At 39.6% G+C, this 24,731-nt stretch overlaps 1 protein-coding gene across 1 annotated transcript in view; it reads right to left on the bottom strand.

Annotated features, from left to right (window-relative positions):
• Window positions 1-635: 635 nt before the first annotated feature.
• The window catches only part of skia (SKI proto-oncogene a), a 99,628-nt gene continuing 75,532 nt past the window's right edge, over window positions 636-24,731 (bottom strand). The window contains exons 2-7 of the mRNA XM_088330995.1: window positions 18,476-18,592; window positions 17,470-17,585; window positions 14,963-15,261; window positions 13,283-13,626; window positions 7,861-8,091; window positions 636-5,851 (exon numbers count right to left, since the gene is read on the bottom strand). Coding sequence (XP_088187121.1) covers window positions 5,663-5,851; window positions 7,861-8,091; window positions 13,283-13,626; window positions 14,963-15,261; window positions 17,470-17,585; window positions 18,476-18,592 — 1,296 coding nt within the window. The 3' untranslated portion in view covers window positions 636-5,662. The remainder of the gene's footprint in view (window positions 5,852-7,860; window positions 8,092-13,282; window positions 13,627-14,962; window positions 15,262-17,469; window positions 17,586-18,475; window positions 18,593-24,731) is intronic.

Here is a 24,731-nt window from a genome sequence, read left to right on the forward strand (position 1 = left end):
GTGTACTTGCTATCTGGTATCGACCCCATCTGTCCGATATCTACTCGGGAAATTGGTATCCATCTCGTCAGCCTCTGGCTTTTTATCATTTCACGCCAGATTGCTGCCTAACGTGCATCACTCCCCATTTCCCGTAAAATAAAAGGCTTGTGTGAGAACGTCATGCGTTTGGGTCCTGATCTAGTTCTGGTTATCGACAAAAAGTGAGTCTTTTGGTGATTTATATCAAAACTTGAGTTTTTCAAATAAATGCAAACCAAATGCGCTCTCCGACCTCTAGAGTGTAGTGCTGAGTCTTTATAGCGTGGCGAGTTGGTTCAGGTGTAAAACTGAATTCACATATTTTCTCTATTGTCTGTGACAAATGTGTTGTGTTTAGAAAATATCCCTTGTCATCCTTTATCATAATATGTAGGGTCAGTTACAGAAGTAGGCTAAATGCTAAAGCATAATAGTGAAAAAGGCTAAAAATTTAAAGTTGACATTCTTTTACAAATCAAGCCTGCCTTAGAACAGAAAGTCTGTATTTGGGTCCAGAGCCAAATTGAGTTTTACATCCTACGCTTCATAATACACAATGTCCCTTTAAGATTTTCCAAGACAGTTGCAAAATAACCAGCGAAGATAACACGCAATTCAATCTGGACAAACAACTTTATTTCTGGTAATGCATCTATACACTGTACATTCAGTCACTGCAGTATATAAGCATAGCTATTTTAGAACGTAATCTCATAAAGTCCTTTACTTTACAATATTGTCGGTGTCGTGCCAGTTTGGAAAAGATGAGCGGAAACGAGGGGATCACATGACCAGGCCAAGCTTTTTCGTACTGCATATGAGGCGTTCGTCAATGGGAACGCTTCCATTTTGCCTCTTACATAAAAATATTTCTACATGTTTTCTATAGCGTTAGCAGCAGCGCAGGGCTAAACATACAAAAGGAGACTGGGGGCGGGGGACAATCATGACGGTGTAAGCGCGACAGAGTTCTGCTATGTGATACCAAACAGACTTCCAAACAAGAAGTGGTGAAAAAATGCAAAAACTACAGTAAAAAAAAATTAATCAAACGGATCAATTTGCTTATGCACTGTATGAACTGTTTTTCAAATACAAAGCGGAAAAAAAAAACAGAAAAACAAAACATCTACAGTAAGAAAAGATTTCATTTTGCAAAAAAAAAAAAAACTCCATGTACATATATTATACAATATTGTTAATGAAAAACATATTTACATTTTGCAAATTCATATTCAAACGCTTACACTGACACGTTATTGGTTTATTCATACGGATTGTTATTGCTTTTCTGGCAAAATTGTTTGGAAACGCAAATGGCGAAACCGTAAGCCAAAATTTCATTATGGTCTCCCTCGTAGAAAAGCACACGACGGTTTACAACTTTGGGAATGTAAAAGCGACTACAAAAACAACCAATTTGTGCCCAAATGGGCAAGCGACTGGAGGTTTTTTTTTTTTTTTTGCCCGTATGATTTTCGATGGTCTTTCACGCCAACTACAGTGCTTTGCGAAAATTGTTAAACCCCCAAGAATTTTTGTCGTTTTGCCACATCCAGGCTTCAAACTTAAAGATAAAAAACTGAAAATGTTTTCTAAGAATCACCAATATGGGACACAATTTTATAATATTTAAAACGGGAAAAAACAGAAAAGTAAGTGATACAAATATATTTGCCCCCTAGTCTCTCAGCTAAGCCAACTGACCCTAGAAGTTTTCTGATGACTTCTGAATGCTCAAATATCGACCAAAATGACAGATCGGGCCTGTGTCTCATCAAGTGTATATGTGCCTACTCTGGGATGGGCACAGAGGTATGTAACAGGAGACACTAGCCTCATGAAGACTAAAGAACACAGGAGGCAGATCCGGGATAAAGTTGTGGAAAAGGTCAAAGCAGAAATTGGATAAAAGAAGATTTTGCAACATTTACACATCTCCTGTGCACTGTGCGAACAATAATGTCAAAAAGGAGAGAGCATGAAACCATTGCAAACCCACCGAGGCCTGGCCCTCTGAACATTCGGCCCAAACAAGGAGAAAACTCATCATAGAAGCAACCAAGAGGCGCATGATCACATTGGATAACCTGCGACTATACACAGCTGAGGTGGGACAACCAAAGCTTAAGACAAGTATTAGTCATACTCTTCATAAATCTGCCCCTTGTGGATGAGTGGCAAGAAGATAGCCCTTTCTGAAAGAACACCATAAAAGACCCCGTTTGGCGTTTGCAAGAAGCCACAACATGTGGAACAAGGTGCTCTGGCCAGATGAGACAAGAAATTTAACTTTTCGGGCTGAATACAAAGCATTAGAATTGGCGAAAGTAACAAAATCACCCTAAAGACACCAACCCTACTGTCAAACATGGTGGTGGCAGCATTATGCTCTGGGGTGCCCTTTCTTTAGCAGGGACTGGGAAGATCATAAGTTGATGGGATGATTTATGGAGCCAAACACAGGACAATTATGGCAGAAAATCTGTTGAAGTCTGCAAGATACCTGAGAACAGGGTGCAGGCTCACCTTCTTACAATACAACTTAAAACATAAAGCAAAATCTCCAATGGAATAGTTTAAAACTAACACTGGAAGGGTGTTAGAATGGCCACAGTCCAGACCTAAAGGCTATAAAGTATTTTTGGAAATATCTGAAAATTGTTGTGCACAAACGATCTTCCTGGAACTATGACCAACTATATCAGTTTGTGCAAAACGTTGAGAGACATATAAAAAAAGATTTGTTGCTGTGATTGCAGCAAAACGAGGTTGTACAACTGTGAAAGGGGGCCTACTTTTTGAGGCAGCAATAGCTCAGGAGGTAGAGCATTCATCCAAGAGGTTGCAGGTTCAATTCCCGGCTCCTCCGTGTTATATGTTGAAGTGTCCTTGGGCAAGACACTGGATCCCCCCGATAAGCAGGTAGTTGCCTCGCATGGCTGGCACTGCTATCGGTGTGTGAGTGTGTGTGAAAGGGTAAGTGTGAAGCAAATTGTAAAGCGCTTTGGGAGGTCTTCAGTGACTTGAAAAGCGCTATATAAATGCAGACCAATTACATTTACTGTAATCTCTTAGCACAATATGAAATGTTGAATAAATTTGGTATATTTTCACGATTGTGTCTCAGATGTGGTTGATTCTTAGAAAATTTAGAAAGTTTTTTTTTTATCTAAGTTTGAAGCCCAAAAAATGGCCAAATGTCAAAACGTTCTTGGGGGGACAATACTTTTGCAAGACTTTGTATCATAACCGTCCTCTTTATTATTCTGAACATGAATGCCTCTAGGACAGCAAACCTGAATCGAACACGTAAAACTTTATATACAATACAACCCTTTGCGAAAACTGACCAAAGCGAGTGGCTTTTCTGTTTCCTTTTTTTCTTTTAAATCCAAAAAGTTCATCTACAAAAGTGTTTCCTCATGCACGCCACAGATTCCAAACGAAGAATGAAAAGCACACACTCCGAGAGAAGAAAGGTTTACGTGTTAAGATTGATTGTTAAATTGCTCTGCATTGTAAAAGAAACTGCTTTTATTTTAATGGCTGCTGACCAAAGGAGAGACTTTTTTTTTATCTTTCTTTGTAGTCTGCCCCCTGAGTTTTTTTCTTGTTCAGCTTTCCTGTTCTGGAAACCTTTTGCCAGTGTCAGGCACGTGAGGTTGTCCAGCATCGCATTTGATATATTTTTTAAATCGTTTTTTGTTTTTGTTTCGTGTTCCCTCAGCTTAGTAAAAAAAGACAGATTGCTTCCGATTGCTTAAAACAAGAAAGCTCACGGTATCGGTTAAATGCCCGTTATTTGACGATATGAATGGCAAAAGTCTTCAGTTTCATGCATAAACAAAGATAAGTTTTCTATCAAAAAAGTGATCATAACAGACAAGGAATAAAATATCTCATTTCAAACGTTAACAATCAAAAGAGAGAGAGAAAAAAAGCATTAACATCATGTACATTCTGATTGCATTGTACCCACTGCAAAGGCATATCCCTGCCAATTCCAGTTTTTCTTTAAACTTTCGATATGTTTTCCTTAAATAAAAAATCCAAATGTGATTGTTTGTGCATTTTTTCTTCAAACCCCTATCGGATATACTGACGTGTGACAAAAAAGGGAAAACAACAAAACGTGTTGCCATGGTGATGGTCATTCCAAGGTGCAAATTCAGCAACACAGTTAAGCACTAAAAGATGCCGTGACTTCCGAGGTCACAAACTAGGACATCATTTCCACATATTCCCGCCACTCTGTCGATTTTCCTCTTGATTCGTCCCGTTTTTTGTTTTTTTTTTCGTTTTGGCAAACTCAACCGATTCCATCAATCTCAAACAGGCAGTAACAGGTAGAACCTTGATTTTCTCCTCCGATTTATTTACAATTCTTTGCCTTGAGTAAACAGAACATTATTTAGGAGAGAATGGATATATGCGACAACATGTTAACTAGATGTAGCATTCTTGTACGAGATAAAAATAAAACAAAAGTTGGAGTACAATGCACTAAAAAAGACAGTTTGTTGTTATGACAAAGTGCCACCCATTATTGATGAGTCCCAAAAATATATATTTACATACATTAATTTATCGAACATGAGCGTTTGTGCGGCGCGGTGTCTGACTGGTTAGCAAGTCTGCCTCACAGTTTGGAGGTCATGGGTTCAGTTCGAGCTACCGGTTTCCGTTTGCGGAGATTGCCTGTCCGGTCTGCTCCCACATTCCAATAACATGCATGGCAGGTTGATAGGTGACTCCAAATTGTCTCTAGGGAATGAAAGAGTGTATGAATGGTTGTATTTCTATGTGTGCCCTTTGGTTGGCTGGCAACAAGTCCAGGGTATTTTCTGTCCATTGCCCGATCTCAGCTGGGATGGGTTCCAGCACCCTGTTTGACCCTGGTAGGGATAAGCGATTCGGAGAACGAATGAATGCACATTTGTTGTTTTTGCCAAGGGTGCCCCTTTGAGTCATCCAGATATCACGGGATAATTAATTAAAGTCAAATAAATGCCAGCTTTCTCTCCCCTCTGTCGGATATGAGAAAAGAAGGTCACATTCTCGTGTGTAAGATCACTTCTTATTTTTAAAAGATTGGGCGACTCTGAGTTTTGACCCAAATGCTTCGACACGAGCAGATTTCTTGGACTGTGACTACGACCGATGGGTATTGATCTATAATGGAAAATCAAGTGCTCGCTTGTCGAGGCTGTCTCAACCCCCCCCCCCAAAAAATCCCAAATTCGATGACATGAACTTGAAACCGTTTGTGCTTGAGTGAACACGTTGACTTGATTATTTCCTGCCAGTCATTTGGAACGACGTCCTCAACATAAAGATTTAAAACGAAAACACTGGCGCACATGTGGGTAGCTCTTTTTTTGTATTGTTCATGTTCAGATGCGTTTGCATGGATGTTTGACAGTTTACATAGCTTATTGTCTCTTCAAAATCGTCCGTCCTCCTTTTTTTTGAGCCTTGTCCTCTCGAACCAACACAAAAGACTTTTCAGTTCTCAGTCGGAATTCAAGTGGCGCTCCAGAATCAGTTGTTGTTCCACTGGAGAGCGTTGGCTTCTCTTGGGTGAAACCCCCAATCCTGCAGGTTGGTGTTCTGTTCACTGAGGATGGGGTAAGGGGAACTACTTTTTGGAGGACGCCACCTTCTCCTTGGCGGTGGAGTCTTTGTTGGGTTCGGTCCAAAGTTGCTGTTGCAGCTCCTTCACCACCCTCTCCAGGTGCTCCCTGGCCTCCCGCTCTCGCAGCAAGTCGGCTCGGAGCTGCTCGCGGTCGGCCTCTGCATGCTGCAGCTTGACCTGGAGGTCTTCGATCTGTAAAACATCACGGGCGGGTGAAATTGGACGCCGGAGCAATCACGACGGTGAAAGCAATGACCCAATCACTGGACTCTTTACTCCCCACAGACAAACAAACGGGACAGGCTGGGCGAGGAAAACAATATGAAACCGGAAAAGAAAGACGAGTGACCCGGCAGACAGCAGATGTAGCAAGATGGACAGATGAAACGATTTCTGATGGAGAGGAAGCACTTAAATGAGACAAAATCGGATCGAATAAAAGATCAAATGAGGGCAACGGAGAAGGGACAGACACTGGAGAGAAAATGGACAGAAAGGCTAAATATAGTTTTTTACTTTCGTTGGCTTTTGCTTTTCATCGTAAAAAATCCCAATCTATATCTGCATCTGCAGGTCTGGAAATGTGTGGTCTGTGTGATAACACAGCAAACCAAAATCAATAGCTACACCATTTTGGAATCCTTACATCATAAAGATATTGGTTTTCAGTATCAGGATGAAGCATGAGTTTTGGTGTTCCGGTATCGGCATCACTTCTGAGGCTTGTTAATAAGGAACTAAAAGGCTGACATATCGGATGGTTCCCCATTAAGATTTAAAAGGAGATATTGGAGTGTGAGTGTGTGTGTGAATGGGTAAGTGTGAAGCACATTGTAAAGCGCTTGGGGAGGTCTTCATTGACTTGAAAAGCGCTATATAAATGCAGAGTATTTACCATTTGCCATATTTGAATGTGATCGGGTTGTTAGCTTTATTCTTCACAAATGTACTTATTTCATAAATTACAATTTTGTCTTGAACGGATATTGTGTAGTATTGGACCACCAGGTGTCGCTGGATTGTATAATGCAAGCAAAAATAAGTGCTACAAAACACAAGGAAGAATACAAACTAGAGAACCTCAAAGTTGACCAAACTGCCTCTTTTTTTCTTTTTTTTCACCTTTCACAAGGTTTTTGGGGATGGCAGACATTCATATCAGCTTCCTCGGGCCTGATGTTCTTTAAAATAAACACACATTTCTCAAACGACAAGTATTAAAAAAAAAGAATACATGTTCATATGATAATTCATTTAACTTTGGTTATTATTTGAAACAATTTTGTTTTAATAATTAGAGTTATAAACCGTACCTGTGTTATTAAAACTATAATCTTTTATTTACTGTGTTCATTTATTTTCTTTTTTAAATATTGATAAGATTGTATTTTACAATTTGGTTACATGATTTGATTAATGTGTAAAGTGATTTAATTGTCAATGAGAGCATATGATTGTTTGATCAAACAAATTCCACAGTATTTTCATCCTGCATTTTTTGATAAGTTTATTGTTTTTAGTATTGGACAACTGCAAAGGAGACTGCAAAGAAGGCCACGGTTGTCTGTTATTTTTTACTATTTTTGCTCAATGTTGTTATTGGACTTTGACTAATTTGCATTGTTTACATCATTGTCAGTATTGCCAAAGGTTTTGCGGTTCTTTGATATCCACACCCTTTTATGAAAAACTCTTATTTGTAACCTAAGCTATGTAATAAAAAGAAAGGGCTAAAAGGTGAGTGCTTTTCGATTCGGAAATTTACTGTCCTCTATTGTTCTCCTTGCGAGTTCAAAATGCATTGAGGTATTTTCTTCAGATTTTGCGGATCAACTAAACCAAAAACTTATCAACTTTCTCATTTCAGATTGGCCTGAAAGCGGAAACTGCATGAGTGTGAAACCCCCACCCCATCTCATTTTTGTTTAATCTGCATTTCCCATGCTGCCCAGAGGAAGTCAACACATCTTCCTGTTTCCTTTCCAAGAGGGTATTGAACTTTCCTCTATGCATTTGTGGCAACACCCATTTATTTTTGACAGGGGAAAAGGAAACGGCTTTTGATTTTCCTTTCTCCGGACCTCGAGAGGGCTTGAAGAGAATACGCACGCATCGTTTCAATTCCTGCACTCGCACGCGTTTGTTTCATGAATAATTTCTGCAGGCTGAAAAAGCGTTTGTGGCGAGTGAGAGCGACTGACCTGCGCCGAGTATTTGGCCCGAAGGCGTCCGGCCTCGCAGCCTTTATCGCAGACTCTGAGCTGGCGGGCTTGCTCCAGTTCGCGCTTGAGGCGAACGCGTGACTCGTTCGCTTCCTTCATCTTCTTCTCGCTTTCGGCTCGCAGGCGCTCGATTTCTTTCCTCAGGTTTCGCTTGGCCTCCGTCGCTTCCCTTAGCTTTTCTTTCTTTGCGACCCGCAAGAACTCCAGCTCCTGAAAAAAGACAATTTGTTCAAATTCTTGCTATTTACCATGAGATCCGGGCTATAGGGCATCTCTGATTCTACACTGCACCAAATACACGTATTTACACTTATAGAAATAATTATATATAAATAAGAATTATATAATGATTATAAGTGTCAGGTTTCTGTTTTGAAACATCAGGTATTCACAAAGACATTATACAGTAATCCCTTCGCTAAAATCCGGTTTACCATTCAAAGTCTCACTGCTTCACAGATTTTTATCACGAATTGTGTTCTGCATTGGTTATTTAGAGCGTAGGTAATGCTAAAACAAATTAATAGATGTTAACAGGTTCACTATATTGTCCTTTCATTTCTTGAATGAATATTTAGGCCTATAGAAAGGGTTTGTTCTTTGATTTCAATGTATAATAAAGTATTACATATACAGTAATTGTAAAAAAAAAAGTACTTCATGGATTTCGCCATTTCCAAAGTCATTAGAAATGTAACCCCCATGATAAACGAGGGTTCACTGTACAGAAAATGTTCACGATCAGAACGGAATTAGGACCCAGATGCATAACGTTAACCACAAGTTTATTGAGATAAAGAGGAAGGGCAGCGCCCGTGATCCGGTGCTCGATGGACGCGGGAAGCAAGCCGCTCACAGAATCGGATCGTGTTCCGAATGCGGAGTGGGAGATCGAAGTGTCATAGACGGAAAAGCAGGTCGATAGCCGGGACAGAAGAGCAAAAAGTGTTTTGGGTCAAAAAAACAAGTCGTAAGCCGGGACGGTAGATCCAAACGTGGTCAGGGTCGAAAAACAGGTTGTAGCCGGAGACAAACGGGGAAATCAGGAACGGACGGGTGGAAAACGGGTGAAAAAAAGAGTGGCCGACGGGAGTCAGAGTCAAAATGCTTGCCTTGCAGAAACAGAGGTTCGCTGACAGACGACCTTCTAAATAAAGCTGAGTAAACGAACGCAATTGGGTCCCGTCTCCATTCCTGGTCCGTGACAGCAGGGCTACTTGAACTTTATACCAACGTCGCACTTGTTCCATAAATTGGCGGCATAATTTTCTAACCGGCATGGTTTGAAAAATTGAAAACAAGGTCGTGGCTTCGTATGGAAAATACGGTAAACAATGCAAAGGACAAAGATTGGCGTTAGAAAAATGACGCCCAGAAATGCAGTAAGCTGCAATATCAATGTCAGTGTTTACATTCAAAAAAGCAGAGTGAGTGCAATGCTTAGGCTACCTGACAAGAGATTTCCTTCCTCCAAATGCCTGCGTGTGTGCGTGTTAGTAGTAACCATATCCGACTCTTTCTAAACTCACAGTTTGGACTAACGTGTCTATCATCAAGTTTTGTCAGTTCCGAAAAAAAGAGACGATCCCAATCACGCCCTGCCCTCCCCTAGACAGGGGCTCAGAGCGCGAGGCCCGACTTTCAACACTTGTTATTGAGTGTCGGTTCGACTAAAGCCGTCAGGAACGGCGCTAGTTTTGTTTCAAGCGAGGGCGCACTTCATTCAGCCCGCAGCTTGTTGGCTGCCTTGACGTGTTCCTCTAGGTTGTACTTTTTCCTGCCGCCTCCTCAGAGCACGCATACCAAGTCAGAGCGGAATGTCGTTGCACTGGAGTTGCTTTGGGTTGCTGGAGACTTATTTTTGTGCCGTGCAAACACAACGCACACACTTTCAACTCCATTTTCTTGTTCCCGGTCCAAGACCAAATATAAAAATGGAAGTCTGGCCTTTCCTTTCGCAAGCAACATCCGCTCTCATTGTTATCACTTGCTTATTCGTGCTAAACTTTAGAGACAGTGTTCATTATCTGTAATCTAGTTCTGTGTTGCAATGCACAGTTATATCAACCATTAAGTTCATATTTAAATTAAAGTAAGCTGTTCAATGCCAAATTTTCTTTGCTTGTAATATTGTGTGGAAGTTGGCAATATTAACAAAAAAATTCACAGTATTTTCTCTTGACAAACACTCTTTGTTAAAAATGTAAAATGACAAAAAATGTAAAAAGCAAAATTGACATTATTATATTAAAATACACTATAGTGTAAAAATAAATGTCATGATAATGTACTTGTGGCGGCATTATGGTTTATGTAGGTCACAATGTTTTTTGATACATGTGGCTGGTTTATTGGCTGGTGAGAGTCATTTCTGGCAGTGAAAACTGTCACATATGCCACAACATTCCTAATTTAAATTAAACTGCACACAAAAAACAAAAAAAAAACACCAGCATGTGCTCCAAAAACATTAACTGTAATTATCACCCTTTTTATTTTTTACATTATACTAATAATCATTACATTACATTAGTTACTGATAGCAGGTACTAATGCTTTTAGTACTATAAAGATTCTGTCAGGACCAGAACGGGGACAGGACCCACTTGCGTGACACATTTTATTAGAAGAAAGGGAAAGGGTTGCACGGGGGAAGCAGGTCGCTCTGAACGCAGAAGTGGGACTTCCGTGGCGAGCGATGGCAGTGTCGGGAACGGAAAAAACGAGTCAGTAGCCGGGACAGGAGAGCAAAAAACGTGGTCAGGATCGGAAACATGTCGAAAGCCAGGAGAGGAGAGTAGACGTGGTCAGGATAAAAAAACAAGCCGAAGCCCAGAAACAGACAGGAGCAAAAACAGGTGGGAGTCAGGGTCGAAAAAGCTTGCCTAGAGTACACTGAGGTTTGCAGACGGACTGACAACAGGTGACAGAAAGGAGTGGGTTTAAATAGGGACAGAGAGCCAATCAGAGACCAAGGCAGTTGGCGCCAAAGGAGCGGAAACAGGTGATTCGCACCGGTAATCATGACAGATTCCTCTTCTCCAATAATTTTACTTCCCAGAGGTCGTCTTTACCCTTATATGAAATTAAAAGCAGTTTTTATTTTAGTCAGCACAAGATGTCTGACACTTGGTAAAAAAGACAGGATGTGGACTGTCTCATGCTCTGTTTGCATCTGATCGCTGTCAGGTTTATAACTTGAAAACTGAACAAAAATTAAGCTATGTTGATGCTTACTTCACATTACAGTTCATTTATCTACTGTATGAATAGATATTAATAAATATACAATGCACAATAGCTATATATTTGTTTGACGGTGTGCAGAAATGTGAAATCTCAATGCTATCAGTCATTCAGGCTATTTGTGATGTCGATCCATTTTAAACATAGCAATGACCTTAAAACAATAGATGTGCAAAGCAAATGTGATTATAAAAAGCATCGTGTGTAATAAGATAAGACAAAAACTGATTTTAAATAACTTTTTATATTAGCTTAAGATTCCTATCTACAGTAACTGCTAGTCAAAGCTCTTTTCTTCGGACATTAAAGTAATATCAATTGTAAATACGTCTTCTCAATCATCGCAACCAGCATCATGCCACTTGTACAGAAAGGCTTTAAAGGATTAGCACCAGCCTGAACTAAACTTCCAAATTACTCTCCCTGATTTAATTTACCAATTCAATTGTTGATTTTTGAATAATACATTAATAAAATTAATTTATTGCCCAGCCCATGATTATTAACTTAAAATAAATCACATAAATTGTTGCAAGTTGAACTTGGATAAACTGGCAACCAGTCTTTGTTAATAAACAAAGACAAGGACTACTGCTCAGGTTCTGAAGATTTTACTCACTACAAGGCACACCGGATTATAAACTTTTGTTATATATTTTTCATATATAAGGCACACTGGATGATATAGTGCATGGAAATAAAACTACAGTAAGTACTATGATATTCATCTACATTTCATATTAATGCAATGAGTAAATTCGCTGACCAAGATCGCAAAAGACTGTGTGCAACAAGAATCTAAGGGAGAGCGCCGAAACCAAGCCATGACACCACTAGTGATACAGATAACACATGAAAAGGCATTATCTTTGATGGTAAATATACTTAATGGCATACAAAGCAAAACGAGGGAAACAACTCTTTGATGTAACTGATGATGAATTGGACTTTTCAGGTTGACTTAGTGTTTTCTCCATTAGTTTCTTGCACGGGGAGTAAAAATTGTTTAATAATGAGAGAAAATTGAACCCCTTTTCAGATGTCATCTGTATCACTGGTGGTATAGTAGTGAAATATTGCAGCTCTCTATGCCAGTACCCAAATTCAATTCCTGTTGCGATTTTGATCAGCTGTGCAACACGGTAGTATACCTTCAAAACCTGTGTAGTAACACACATGAATAAATACCGTATGCATTTCCAATCTTATTAAGGAGTTACAAAACTACTGAGGTGTCCATTCGCCGGGTGGAGCTAGGCAGACGCGCTTGTTGTCACCTGAGGTCACTTGAGCTACTTACTGTTGATGTTGTGATCTAAAGTGACCCGCTTACAACATTCTTCGGGTTAAAGAAAGACGATCCTATTTGTTTCATTTAAAGTCCGTTAAAATACGCCGATAATAATAGATACACATGGGCCAAAAGGACAACAACAGTAAGCCAGCTTCCACGTTAGCTTAGCGGTCAAAACCATATGCCCGTATGTCAGACAACACAAGCTTTCCTACCAGTTTAAAATTAGCCTGTGCTACTCTATGGATAAAACAAGAATAACAATCAACAAAACACACATATTTTTGCTCCTATAGTGCGCTTTCAAATTTGTGGCCAATTTGGGGTTTTGAGGTGCGTCTTATAGTCTGTAAAAATTAGGTACGATTTTTTCTCGCTGATCGTCTTTGGAGCAGAGTATAGAACGGATTTGTAAAGTGCTGGTAAATACTGCCAGCTTGGTGGATGGGTGGTTAGTGTGCAGCCCCATGGTCCAGAGGCCTAGGGTTCAATTCCACAGCCTCTCTGTGTGGAGTTTGCATGTTCTCCCCATGCCTGGGTGGGTTTCTGCAGGGCACTCCGGTTTCCTCCCAAAAAGATGCGGCCACTGGCTGGTCTGAATTGTCCCTATGTGTGAATGAGCGAGTGAGTTGTCTGTCTCTGTGTGCCCTGCGACTGGCCGGCAACCAGTTCAGAGTGTCCCCTGCCCAATGCCTGAGGATAACTGGGATGTGCTCCAGCACCCCTGTGATCCTAGTGATGATAGGTGGCGCAAAAAGTGATAGATGGATGTCCAATATTGTCTATCAATTAATTTATTAGGAAGTCGAAAACAGCCACCTTATTTGCAAAAATGTTGATATTTCACACACGGAATCCTACCTGTTGAAGACTGCGTTTGGCTTGCAGGGCCGATCCCAGCTTCTCCTCCTGCTTCACCCTTATCTTCACGATCTCGTGCAGAAACTTCTCTTTCGACTCTTTGGAGTCCAGTCCGTTGTCTAGTGCCTGTCGCAGGGTCTCCAGTTCCGACTCGAGACCCAACTCCGGAGGAGTCAAGAGGGCTGAGACCGGAGCGGCGCAAGGTGTGGTACCCTCAATTGTCATAACACCCTCGCCCGTCGTGACAGTGCAGACGGGCCCGAGGGCCCCGGGGGAGCTCAGGTCCTTGGCCGAGCTGGACGACGTGAAAGACGGTGACGACAGTGAAGACAAAGATGAAGTAACTGTAGCCGAGAGATATAAAAAAAGAGGTAGAGGTTTGTTAAGAAACTGCTTGTAAAATTAGTTATCGTAAATTCCAGACTACAGGGCTCAACAGATTAAAAGCAGCGTGCTCAAATTTAAGAACAAAATTCAATTTTGTCTTTGTATCGAGTATTTTAAGTCTATGAATATAAACATTTTAATGCTAGTGCACACCTGGTGCCAATCTTGTCGGGAATTTGGTGTCAACACCACCTGACGCCATTATCAGTTCTGCTTGGAGTTGTTTACATTTTCATATCATGTGACCATTCAAAAAGGGGATTACGACAACAGGCACCTATTTACAACTGCGGCAAAGGAAAACACGATTGAGGCCTGCGGATCGATTGTGAGCCCTATATTTCTAGACGACATCGCCAAGGCGACCATACTGTGGAGAATAGTGCCTGATTTCAATGACGCGTCAATCTGCCGTAGTAACAGATCTAATTGCATTTTCTTGTTATCTTTCCTCGAGGATTATAGGAAACTTCAGCAACCTGACATTAACGCCGATGATAAGGAAAGAGAAATGTAGCATTATTGATATACAATTTCCCCTGCTCTTCAATTCAAATGTATGAATTAAAGGAGTTGTACAGAATTTGAAACTTTGTTGTTCTGGGTCGCCATCTCCTGGCTATAAGTCACTATTGCAGCCTTACTCAGCTCGCTCATGATGTGCATGCAAGTACATGAATTTCTTAAACTCTCACGAATAAACTCTTTTCATTTTTCTTGCTGTTCGGACTTTACTAGAAGCAGGTCTTTTCTTACCTTCACCAATTGCATTGCTACACTGACCAAAAAAAAACCAAGAAAACCTGCGAGGACGAGTATGATGTCGCTGCCCCTTTCCTCAGACCTAATGTGTTCTGCCCCGAACAGCTCTTATAAAAGTAAGATAAAAGCACATAGGCACATTGGAAAATAAGGCATAAGGGCTTTTTGAACTCAGTTGGGAATTGTAAACACATACTTAATAGAGATAATATTGATGTTGTAAAAATTCAATACAATATTGTCGAACCTCCCGTATTGCTCTTGTTATGTATTATATAAATTATGTTGGCAAAAAATGTTACTAATTTCTCCATAACAGGGCGCCATAAATGTTTCCAGTCGTCATTGCGATGTATAGTATATACAGCGCATGCTTTGTGGAACAGAGCAGCTCACTGTTTTACTCTGTGCCCAACAAAAAAAAGAAGAAGAAGCCACACTGCATTTAAATCTACAGTGTTATATATAGGATAAAAAGACTTTTAGTCCAGATTTTACGTTATATCTGATATTGGGTTTTAGAAAGCTTACACTCGTCACGACTCTCCACTTCAATCTCCACCTCGGAGTCTTTGTCCTCCTGGGGTGGCTTGTTGGTGGTGGTGGTCAGGGGGCATCCCCCCTCGGGGGCGGGTGGCTGGAGCTCCTCTGTAGCTTTTCGCTTGCGAGGTCTGGAATTGGCGTTGGCGCCCTCACCTGGAGGTTCCCCTGTGCTGGTGTGCGATGTGCCGGGGACCGAGGGCGACAGTGGGGCCACCTTACCGAGGGGCAACGGCGTCAGGGCTACGTTAGGGGCCACGGCATTCTCCAGGCTTTTGTAGTTGTAGAAGCTAGAAAAATCCGTACAGAACAGACACATTTAGGACAGTGGTTCTCAAATAGTGGCTCTGTCAAAGGGGCGTGTTTGACCTCAGGGAACATTTTTATTAAAACTGTGCCAGAATAAATTGGAATTGCACCTCCACTACACTAGGGGGCAGTGGGGCTTTCGTTAGCTGAGTGTTTTCATTTAGCAGAACGTCCTTTGCACATAGCAGAGGGAAAGTGTCTGATATTTCAACTCAAAGTACGGCAGACCATCAAGCGACCCTATGAAAAAAATTAACAGGGCTTGGGGGCACTTAAAAGATTTTCTTTTTCCTCGGAGGGGCATGACGAAAAATAATTGAGAAAAACTGAGTAAAGAGAACAACACTATTTTTTGAGACTGGAGTGAACTGATATCGTACTTTAAGACAAACCAGCAAAAAACAATTTGAACGTTGTGCTTGCATCCCATTCCAAGTGGGTATTAACAGGAAAAGTGTGTCAAATTTCTATTAATGTTGAAGTGTAGGAGGTTGCAGTACAGTCAGAAAGAGGTCATTAGATCCAAAGGAATATAGATGTTGTTTTCATTTTTCATTTTAAACACTGGAATGATTTTGTGCAAGCTGACGTTAAATGTGTGGAAATAAAATCTTTGGTTATTCTCTAGTCTGAAATTACAGACGCTCCCCTACTTATGACCATTCGACTTAGAAAAACCGGTCAATGCGATCATTTTTTTCAGGATGTCGAAAAATATCCGGACATTGCTGTAAGTTAGATTTGGTATTGTGTGCACCTTTTTCCGAGTACAGGCGCTGCGAGAGGTCACCCAGCATCCACCCCGAAGAAGAAATCTGCTTTCTCTTTGTAGTTCGTGTGTACACATTCTATACTGTATCTCCAGCGCGTTAAGAACTTTGACATTTTTATTGTTTAATATCTCGTGGATCCATTCAATATGGTTGGTGTAAAGTGTAAATAAGAGGTGAGCCGTTTCATTTGAAATGTTGAGAAAATGGTAAGAACACTTTTTTTTCGGCCATTTTTTACCACGGAGGAGGAAGTCATCTTCCAAAAGTAAGTTAAACTTTATTTATCTTTATAGAGCATATTATTTTTTGAATTTTGAATTTTTTCAATTTTTCAGTACAAAATAATACAGGTTACTTATACAAGCCTCAAACATACTTATGGAAACCTTAAATATACATTCCAGACAAAATATAGCACTGAAGCAACTTAAAAAAAACTCAACTTGCAAACGATCGTCCGGAACCTATCCTGTTCGTGAGTAGGGCAGTGACTGTACTTTATCTGTATACAAATGTTTTATTTTATATGATGTTTTTCCAATAGCTTTATTTTACCCTATTTATCCAGCAAAACCAGGGCAAAATCTGTAATACTGGAATACCTTATAGATTTAAACTTTATTCATAACGATATGTTTGAGTGTGAGGGGTGGTGGCTCCAAAACGGCTGAACTGATTTTCGTCAAAATGTATTGTTTTACTTTGGGACTCCACGGCTGTCTCTAGTTAGGTTTTTTTGTAAAGGCACGGCCAACTGCTTTCATGTGATCTGCTTTAATGGGGTCTCAAACAGCCTCTGGTGGCCTGCAGCTTCTAACCACCGACCACTCCGAGCAGGCAAGCCAATCTTCTATCTGCCCTGCAATGCCAGGCCATTTTGCTTGTACATGGTACATGAAGAAGAGTATTTAACCTAAGAGAAATTGTTTGCCGTCTTTCTAATCCTACAATTTTGTTGATTTCAACCATTATTTGTCACATCTTGTAGAAAAATAGATTAATAAAAAGCAACCCAGAAAATGAAAACTTGTCAGGTATGGCAGATCATTTTGCTGATATTAAGATTTGTTCAGTACAAAGATAAGGAAAAATAATACTTCAAAACTATATGTAATCTGTATTTTTCCTGCTTTAGGAAACAAAATCTAATTGGGGTTTTTATTCCTTGAATTCTTTAAAAATCGGAAGAAAACATTTCTAAAATAAAACACTTTTTTTAATGTCAGATACCAGGCTTGAAATATAATTTTTTCATATATTTTTATATTTACTCTGACTCATTTTTAGAAAAATAGTCAATGGATGACTGAATAAATTAATTGATTAACTGATCAATTAATTAACTAATTAATGAAAATAATCTAATCAAAGAACAAATATTTAAAACGAGGGACATTTTTGTTTTTACAGACTTACCTGTCTCTGAGTAGAGCGAGGGGGTGACTGGAAGGTTCCTTGTCACCAATGGAGATATGCGGTGACCAGGGTCTGAAAGCTGATGGTCTCTGTCTTGGCTGAATGCAGTTGAGACCCTATAAGGAAAAGGCATGAAATGCAATTTATTAAAAGCTGATGGCAAGAAATTACATTTTTAACAGCTCATGATAGGGACAAATGCACAAAGTGTTAAGAAAAACCTAGTCCTAAAACGTCTGATCTCTAAAGCCTTATCCTTCAAATGACAGTGGGTAATATTCTACCACTATGTGTCGCTGTATTGTGTAGTGCAACCGAAAACGAGTATGTGTTTCTACCAAGTGAAAGGAACTACAGATACTCAAAGTGACCAAAAAGCATCAATTTTCTTCCTAATTTTCAAAGTTTTCTGTTCTTTGCGGTAGCAAGATGGCGGGAAGTCATGTCAGTGTTTCTAGGTGAGCCTCATGTTATGTAAAACAAAAGTATTGAACTTTGAGTATTTTATATGATATTTAATGTATTTTTGCTTATTATTAAAATAAAGGTTATGTTTTTCAAAGAATTACGTTTTTTACCAAAAGGAGGCACTAAATAACACACAATGTCATTTGAAGATGAAAATCCGAAAGCCCAATCCTCAGGGAAAATGCTTCGAAGTTTCATAAACTGCCAAAAAGTCCAATTCAAAAATTGAATAAGTTAAAGAGAATCAAATTTCAAATTAATTGTTTCTTTTTCTGTAACGATATTCTATTTTAGTCTTGTTTTTATCCTGTTTTACTTTATATATTTTTTAAATATATCTTATTAAAAATATAAATCTCCAAATACATTTTCTTTTAAAATGTTTTTCTTAATTTCATTTTTTATATAATTTAGTTGTACGACAATGTGTTTCCTATGAATTTTTTATTTTTTTTTTTAATGTCGAATTGTCCTTTTATTTATTTCTAACTTGCTTTTTAACAGGGGTTACACACAGTTGGAGTTTAGTAACACTGACCTTATTGGGGTTAGAAAGGGACTGCAGCCAGTCAAGCTGCCTCTCCTTCTCTGCCACAGGGGATTGTGTCGGGATGTCTTCATGTTTGGCCTTTTTGATTGGAAGAGGATCCGACACCTTAATAAAAAGAACATTGAATGGTTATGATACTTCAACAGCTTGGCTTTCAATCAATTTACAACAAATTAAAATATTAATGCTGAAAACGGATTGGCAAAACCTACTCTATATGGGGCAAAAATGTGTATCAAACTTCTTCCAAATTATTTTGCCTGGATTGGTGCTGCAAACACTAATCCTGACACAAGCGTTAAAATTTGCAGCAAGCAACTGTAGGTAAGAGAGCAGTAATGGCTGCGTCTCTAACACACAGGTGTCAGACAGGCGACCCGCGAGCCGGATTAGGCCCGCTAAGGCATTGAATCCGGCCCGCGAGACAACACTCAGAGAAGCGTAAGAGAAAAAGAAGCTGCAGGTTGAAATATGTCAAACTTGATGTTGCCAAAGCCAGGTGCCTCTCACAAATACACTGTAGTTGTATTTATTTCGCTCTCTCTCCCCCTCTCTCTCTCTCTCTCTCTCTCTTTTCCACCCCTTTTCTCCCACTCTCTGTCTCTGTCTCTTTTACTCTCAGTGTCTCTCTTTTTCTCTTCCTTTGTTGCTCTTTGTCTCTTTCTCTCTGCGTGTCTTTTTCACTTCTTTTGCTCTAACTTCCTTTTCTCTTTTTTTCTCTTTCTCTCTTCCTACCCTTCGCGCTTTCTTTTCTCTTTTCTCTCTCCTTCTGTCTTTCTATTTCTCTTTGAATTTCTTTCTTCCGCTCCCTTTATTTTACCCTGTCACACGACTTCTCTTTTTATCTCTTTTGTTTCTCACGCTCTCTCCTTCTCTCTCTTTCTATGTCCTGCCCTCTCTCCTTTTCCCTCCCTCTTTCTCTTATTTCTTTATCTCTCTTTTTCTTTCTCTTTAATCTACTAGTCTGGCCCCCGACAGAATATTTGTTCTATCGTGTGGCCCCCGAGTTAAAATGAGTTTGAAACCCCTGCTCTAACACTAGTAATACTGATGCGATTCGGGTCAAAAGCTAGCAGCACTTGGAGTTCTGATCCCATTCTAAACAAAACGGGTTTAACAAAGTAAGTATACTGTAACACGGAAACGATATGACGTGTCAGGAACCAGCCACTAACAGGAGTGTTAGTGTTAGCAGCCGCAAGTGCAATCGACTACAGTTGGATATTTCATAGAAGTCCATCAAGCAATAAACACGACTGATTCCAAATATTTCAACAATGGAGGCTTTTATTCTATCCATCGATCCATAAAAGTTGGTAGTCATTGATCCACACACAATTGTTGATACCTCAATGAATAAAAATGAAGAAAAATCCTTCTTGCCATAGTATGATTTTAAAGGCACAGGGTGTATTATTTAGCCACTTTAAAAACAACAACAATTTAAAGAAAGTTCATGTATTTTTGCTTATTATTTAAATCCAGATGAGACGCTAAATAATTTGATGTGCTCAAAACGGTCAAGTCCAGTCATGTTTACTTATATAGCGCTTGATCAAAGGAAGTATCAAACGGCTGACTATTGACTACTATTACTACCAGCTCGGTAGCCTAGATGGTAGGGCACCCGCTCCGAGACTGGGAGGTCGCTGGTTCAAGCCTCGGCCGAGTCTTGGGGTTAAGACTTACAACAGTCTGCCTCCCTGCTTGGCGCTCGGCATTAAGGGTTGAAATTGGGGGGTTTCCCAACTCCCAAAACAGCCCTGTTTGGCTTCGGCTGCATCAGCTCGCTCCAGTTTAACTGTATGTGTATCGTTCTGTGTGCATGGTTACAAAGAATGACAATAAAAGAAAATTCTATTCATTCTCATTCATTCTATTAAAAACTGTAACCTCCTCTGAGGGGAAGGTGTGTATAGTTTGCCCAGTAAATTTCGCTATATTGTGTTGTGCAACCAAAAACGAGTGCTTAAAAAGAACAAGGAAGAGTGTAAACTACAGATACTCCAAGTGACAAAGAAGCACCAATTTCTTTGCATTTTTTTGCCCAGACTTTAACAGCAACTGTACTTCAGTTCAAGATATCCTGAGGATCCTCCCCACTTGGCACCCACTCAACAATTGTCACATTATAAGGAACGCGCTTCATTGTGCCAGGAAAGCCAACAAGTTTGCATGTAAACAGCGATGACTGATAGTCAAGCGCCAGAGGAGGTTACTGATAACTGGAAGTGCCGGCGAGTTTAAATTTAGATGCGGTATTGACTTTGGTTGACTTTGGTGGTTTGCTAATCTAACTGACACGCACTATTACGCACAAATACAAACTTACTCCAGACAGGGCAAATGTGTCACACAATCGTCACAAACCGATTTAGTGAGGTATGTTTGCCAGTCAGTTGCCAAGAATGGAGGCAAGAGGTGACTGGGCCACTGTGTGTATGATTGAGGGTGTGTGTCTATCACAGACAGACACACCCTTCCTCCCTGACAGACAGACACACAGACAATTAGAGTTGTGTTTCTCTTTTGTTTTCTGTTAGGCTGATTTTATGGCGCTGACCTCAGTTTCTGCAAAATGGGGACTGTCACTAGCTGCCACAAGCACACACACACACTAGCACACATTGTCTGCCAATGGAAGAGATCTTGACTCAAATTTGCTTGGAGCAGCCAGAACTAGGGTCCGAAAGAAGTTGGTCCGAGTTTTCCGCCAAATAAATTCTGGTAAAATATTCAACCATTCTCAACGAGTTTTCCGCCAAATAAATTCTGGTAAAAATATTCAACCATTCTCAAATATATTTTAAAAATAATAACCACACAAAAAACAACCAACTTTTAAAAAATAATATTTAGAAAGTCAATTCTTCATTATAAAATGAATCCATAATTTGCGTTGGCTGCACATCCCCTAAAATATCCAATTACTGGGTCTTTTTTTTTTATAAATAAATACCTAAAAAGAGAACAACAACATCTCAACCTAGAATTCATGCTGGATTGTAAACACACTCAGTCTCCCCCCAAAACTCTCATTCTATTAAATCAAACCATATCATTGTACTTGATAAAATTAGTATTCGCTTTAATTAAAATTACACGAAAAACATATATACATGGCAGCACGGTGGCGCAGTGGTTAGCGCAAGTGTAGCACAGTTTATGTCTTGGGAACCTCCTGCGTGGGTTCAAATCCAGCTCCAGACTTCCTGTGCGGAGTTTGTATGTTCTCCCCGTGCTTGCGTGGGTTTCCTCCGGGCACTCCGGTTTCCTCCCACATTCCAAAAACATGCCTTTCAGGTGAATTGGCCGGTCCAAATTGTCCCTAAGTGCGAATGACCGAGTAAGTTGTCTGTCCCCGTGTGCCCTGCGATTGGCTGGCAACCAGTTCAGGGTGTCCCCTGCCCACTGCCCGATGATTGCTAGGATGGGCTCCAGCACCCCCGCGACCCAACTGAGGATAAGCGGTGCAGCTAATGAGATGAGATGAGGTGAGACATATATACATTTTTGGAAAATTACAACTTCCATCCTAAAAACTGTCATTATCTGTAAAACAACCCCAAAATTCGGATACAATCTACAAAACTTTTCTCTGAAACAACCAAGTAAATTCAATAATTTTGTATATATGCGATGCTATTACAACACATCATATCACCATTTGTTTTTCAATTTTTTTGCAATTAAAGTTTGACAAAAATTCCATGAATGTAATAAATAAGAAATGACAATAAAACTAGATAAATTGAATTAAATTCATTCAAGTTCCAGAATGCTATGGACATATTCTGACCCTGTTTAGGGTACTTCTGATGGGTTTTTGATTGTGAAGTACAAATACAATTTTAAAGCATGATAAAATTTTACTTTTTTGCAATCTATTCACTTTAATGTCTAACCCCTAAACTACAAAAACACAGGGCAATCCTCTATGATGTCTAAACCCATTGTGTTATGATAGGAATTTTATTTAACACACTGTCCCTGTGTGCATGACGTGACCCCTAGATGTCACTGCAACAGAAAATGAGTGCTACAAAACACAAGTAAGGATACAAACTATGGAGACTAATGTTTCCTCCTTTCAACCCAAACTTTGTTGGCAAAACAACGCGGTTCCCGTAAATCTTTTAACATGAAGTCAGATGGATATTATTGTTTCAGTTCATGACCCCGGACAGGCGGTAGCTTGTAGGCAAGATGAGGAGATATGTCCTACATATTAGTCTGCCGAATTAAAGCTTGATGTCTTTCGCCTGCAGATAAGCTGAGAATGTGACCGACATTACACACGCACATACGAGCGCCACGATGCACGCCGGCCAAAGTCTGTTTGCCACGTGCCTGTCCTATTTTTGTGGGTTATGGGTTGCTCGGCGGCATCAAAGGCTCAATTGCATGACACTACTTAACCGGTAGATATCAAATCACAAACGGTTTTGACAATGCTAGCAACACTAGTCTAAATAATGACAAAACAGTAATAGATGGATAGTAGAAAAGAATGTAAACGATTATTTTTTTTAAAGAAAAGCAAAGGTTGACGCATACCTCCAAATTACTTTTCGCACTTAATACAATTCCAAAAGTATTTTTTACAATTTCAAATGTTCAAAAATAGTACTAGACCCCGATACCAAAAATTATGCGTATATTAAGTGTAGCAGTCTGCGATTGGCTGGCAACCAGTTCAGGGTGTACCCTGCCCACTGCCCGAAGATGGCTGGGATGGGCTCCAGCCCCCCCGCGACCCTAATGAGGATAAGCGGTACGGCTGATGAGATGAGATGAGAAGTGTAGCAGTTCCAGTTTTAAGAAATTTTTTTTCAAACAAAGTAAAACATATTGTACTTAAAATAATCAAAATTGTCTGTTTAAAAAAAAAAGTCAGATTATTCGACTCATTTATCTTGTCTTGATAGAAAATATTTCTTAAAATTAGCAAAATGATCTACTAACCACCAGGCAAGTCGATTTTACAAATTATATGGATGTTTTTTTTTTTTTCAGGGAAAAAAATATAAATTTTTGTAAAACAAAAAAAGAATATACTAATATGAGCAAAATGTTCTGTCAATGGATCACAATAATTTTGAGCGCACATGTGGAAATTTTTATCTTATAAATGTTTTGAGGGAAAAGAAAGGATCTAAAGTAAATGGGATGAAGATAAAGCTGATCAGTGAACATTCTAGGAGGGTAATATATTATGCAATCAGTTAATTCTTTGTAAAATAATGCTACTCGTGGAATATGCGTTTGTTTGTGGATGAATTAATTGGTTGTCCCGCCTTCTACAGTGTATTTCACGCCTGATCAATTTATTCTGCTTGTTTCTGTTTTTAATGCTGAATGCCTTCAAAGGAGATTGCATAGGATGCCAGCCAGGTCTTTATTTTGACTAATATACAGTACATTCTTGAAATCATTGTCATGCTTGTGAAGTAATGTTGCTGTTCTTTGATTTCCCACAACCTTAAGGGCAGATCTAATTTTTGTAACCAAAGAGATTCAATAAGAAGAAATGGAAACCCCTTTTTTGAGTGTATACTATAAACTTATCGACTAAAATCTGAAGCACTTAAAAGCCAGTGAGAGCATAACTTTCTGACTTTTCAGTAGTGCAGTAATTACAGGTATTGTACGTTCGTGTGTGCCCATGTACTTATCAGTCCAACCTTTTTATGATCCTGCATGGATTATACAATATAATGTAGACCGGATGTCGCACTTCTTTTATGAGGTTTTTCAGATTAGCTGAGCGAATGAGTGTTGGACGTTACACTTTTGCACCTTGCAAGAGAAACAAAACAGCCTACTGTCTGCAGACCGGCCCGGTCTAGAGGACACTGCCAGCTTGCAATACCACTACAAAGCCAACCTTTTTTTTGGACTCCTAGGAGAAGCTAAATAATACACGCTGGTCCTTTAAAATAAGGACTAAGAGGCTGAGAAAAAGTTTCTTCCCAAAGGGGAAAACAAAAAATATATTGAAAAATGTGCGTTGGACAGAAAAATGGGTATTCATATATTTTTGTTGCAGCTAAGTTTTAATGGTGTTACCATGGACTATTTCTCATTGCTATTAGTAATGTAATTGCCAGTCTCAAAACCTTTTTATTCTGACATGTTTCTCTTTGAGGTCTTTAACGCATGTTTATCTTGGTTATCCTAGAGGGCCATGTCTAATCTCTTTGCAAACAAGGTTCAGTATGTTGTAATCAATGATGATAAAGAC

Source organism: Urocampus carinirostris, chromosome 3 (assembly GCF_059441175.1).
Source record: "Urocampus carinirostris isolate Australia breed hairy pipefish chromosome 3, RoL_Ucar_1.0, whole genome shotgun sequence".
Taxonomy (NCBI): Eukaryota; Metazoa; Chordata; class Actinopteri; order Syngnathiformes; family Syngnathidae; genus Urocampus; species Urocampus carinirostris.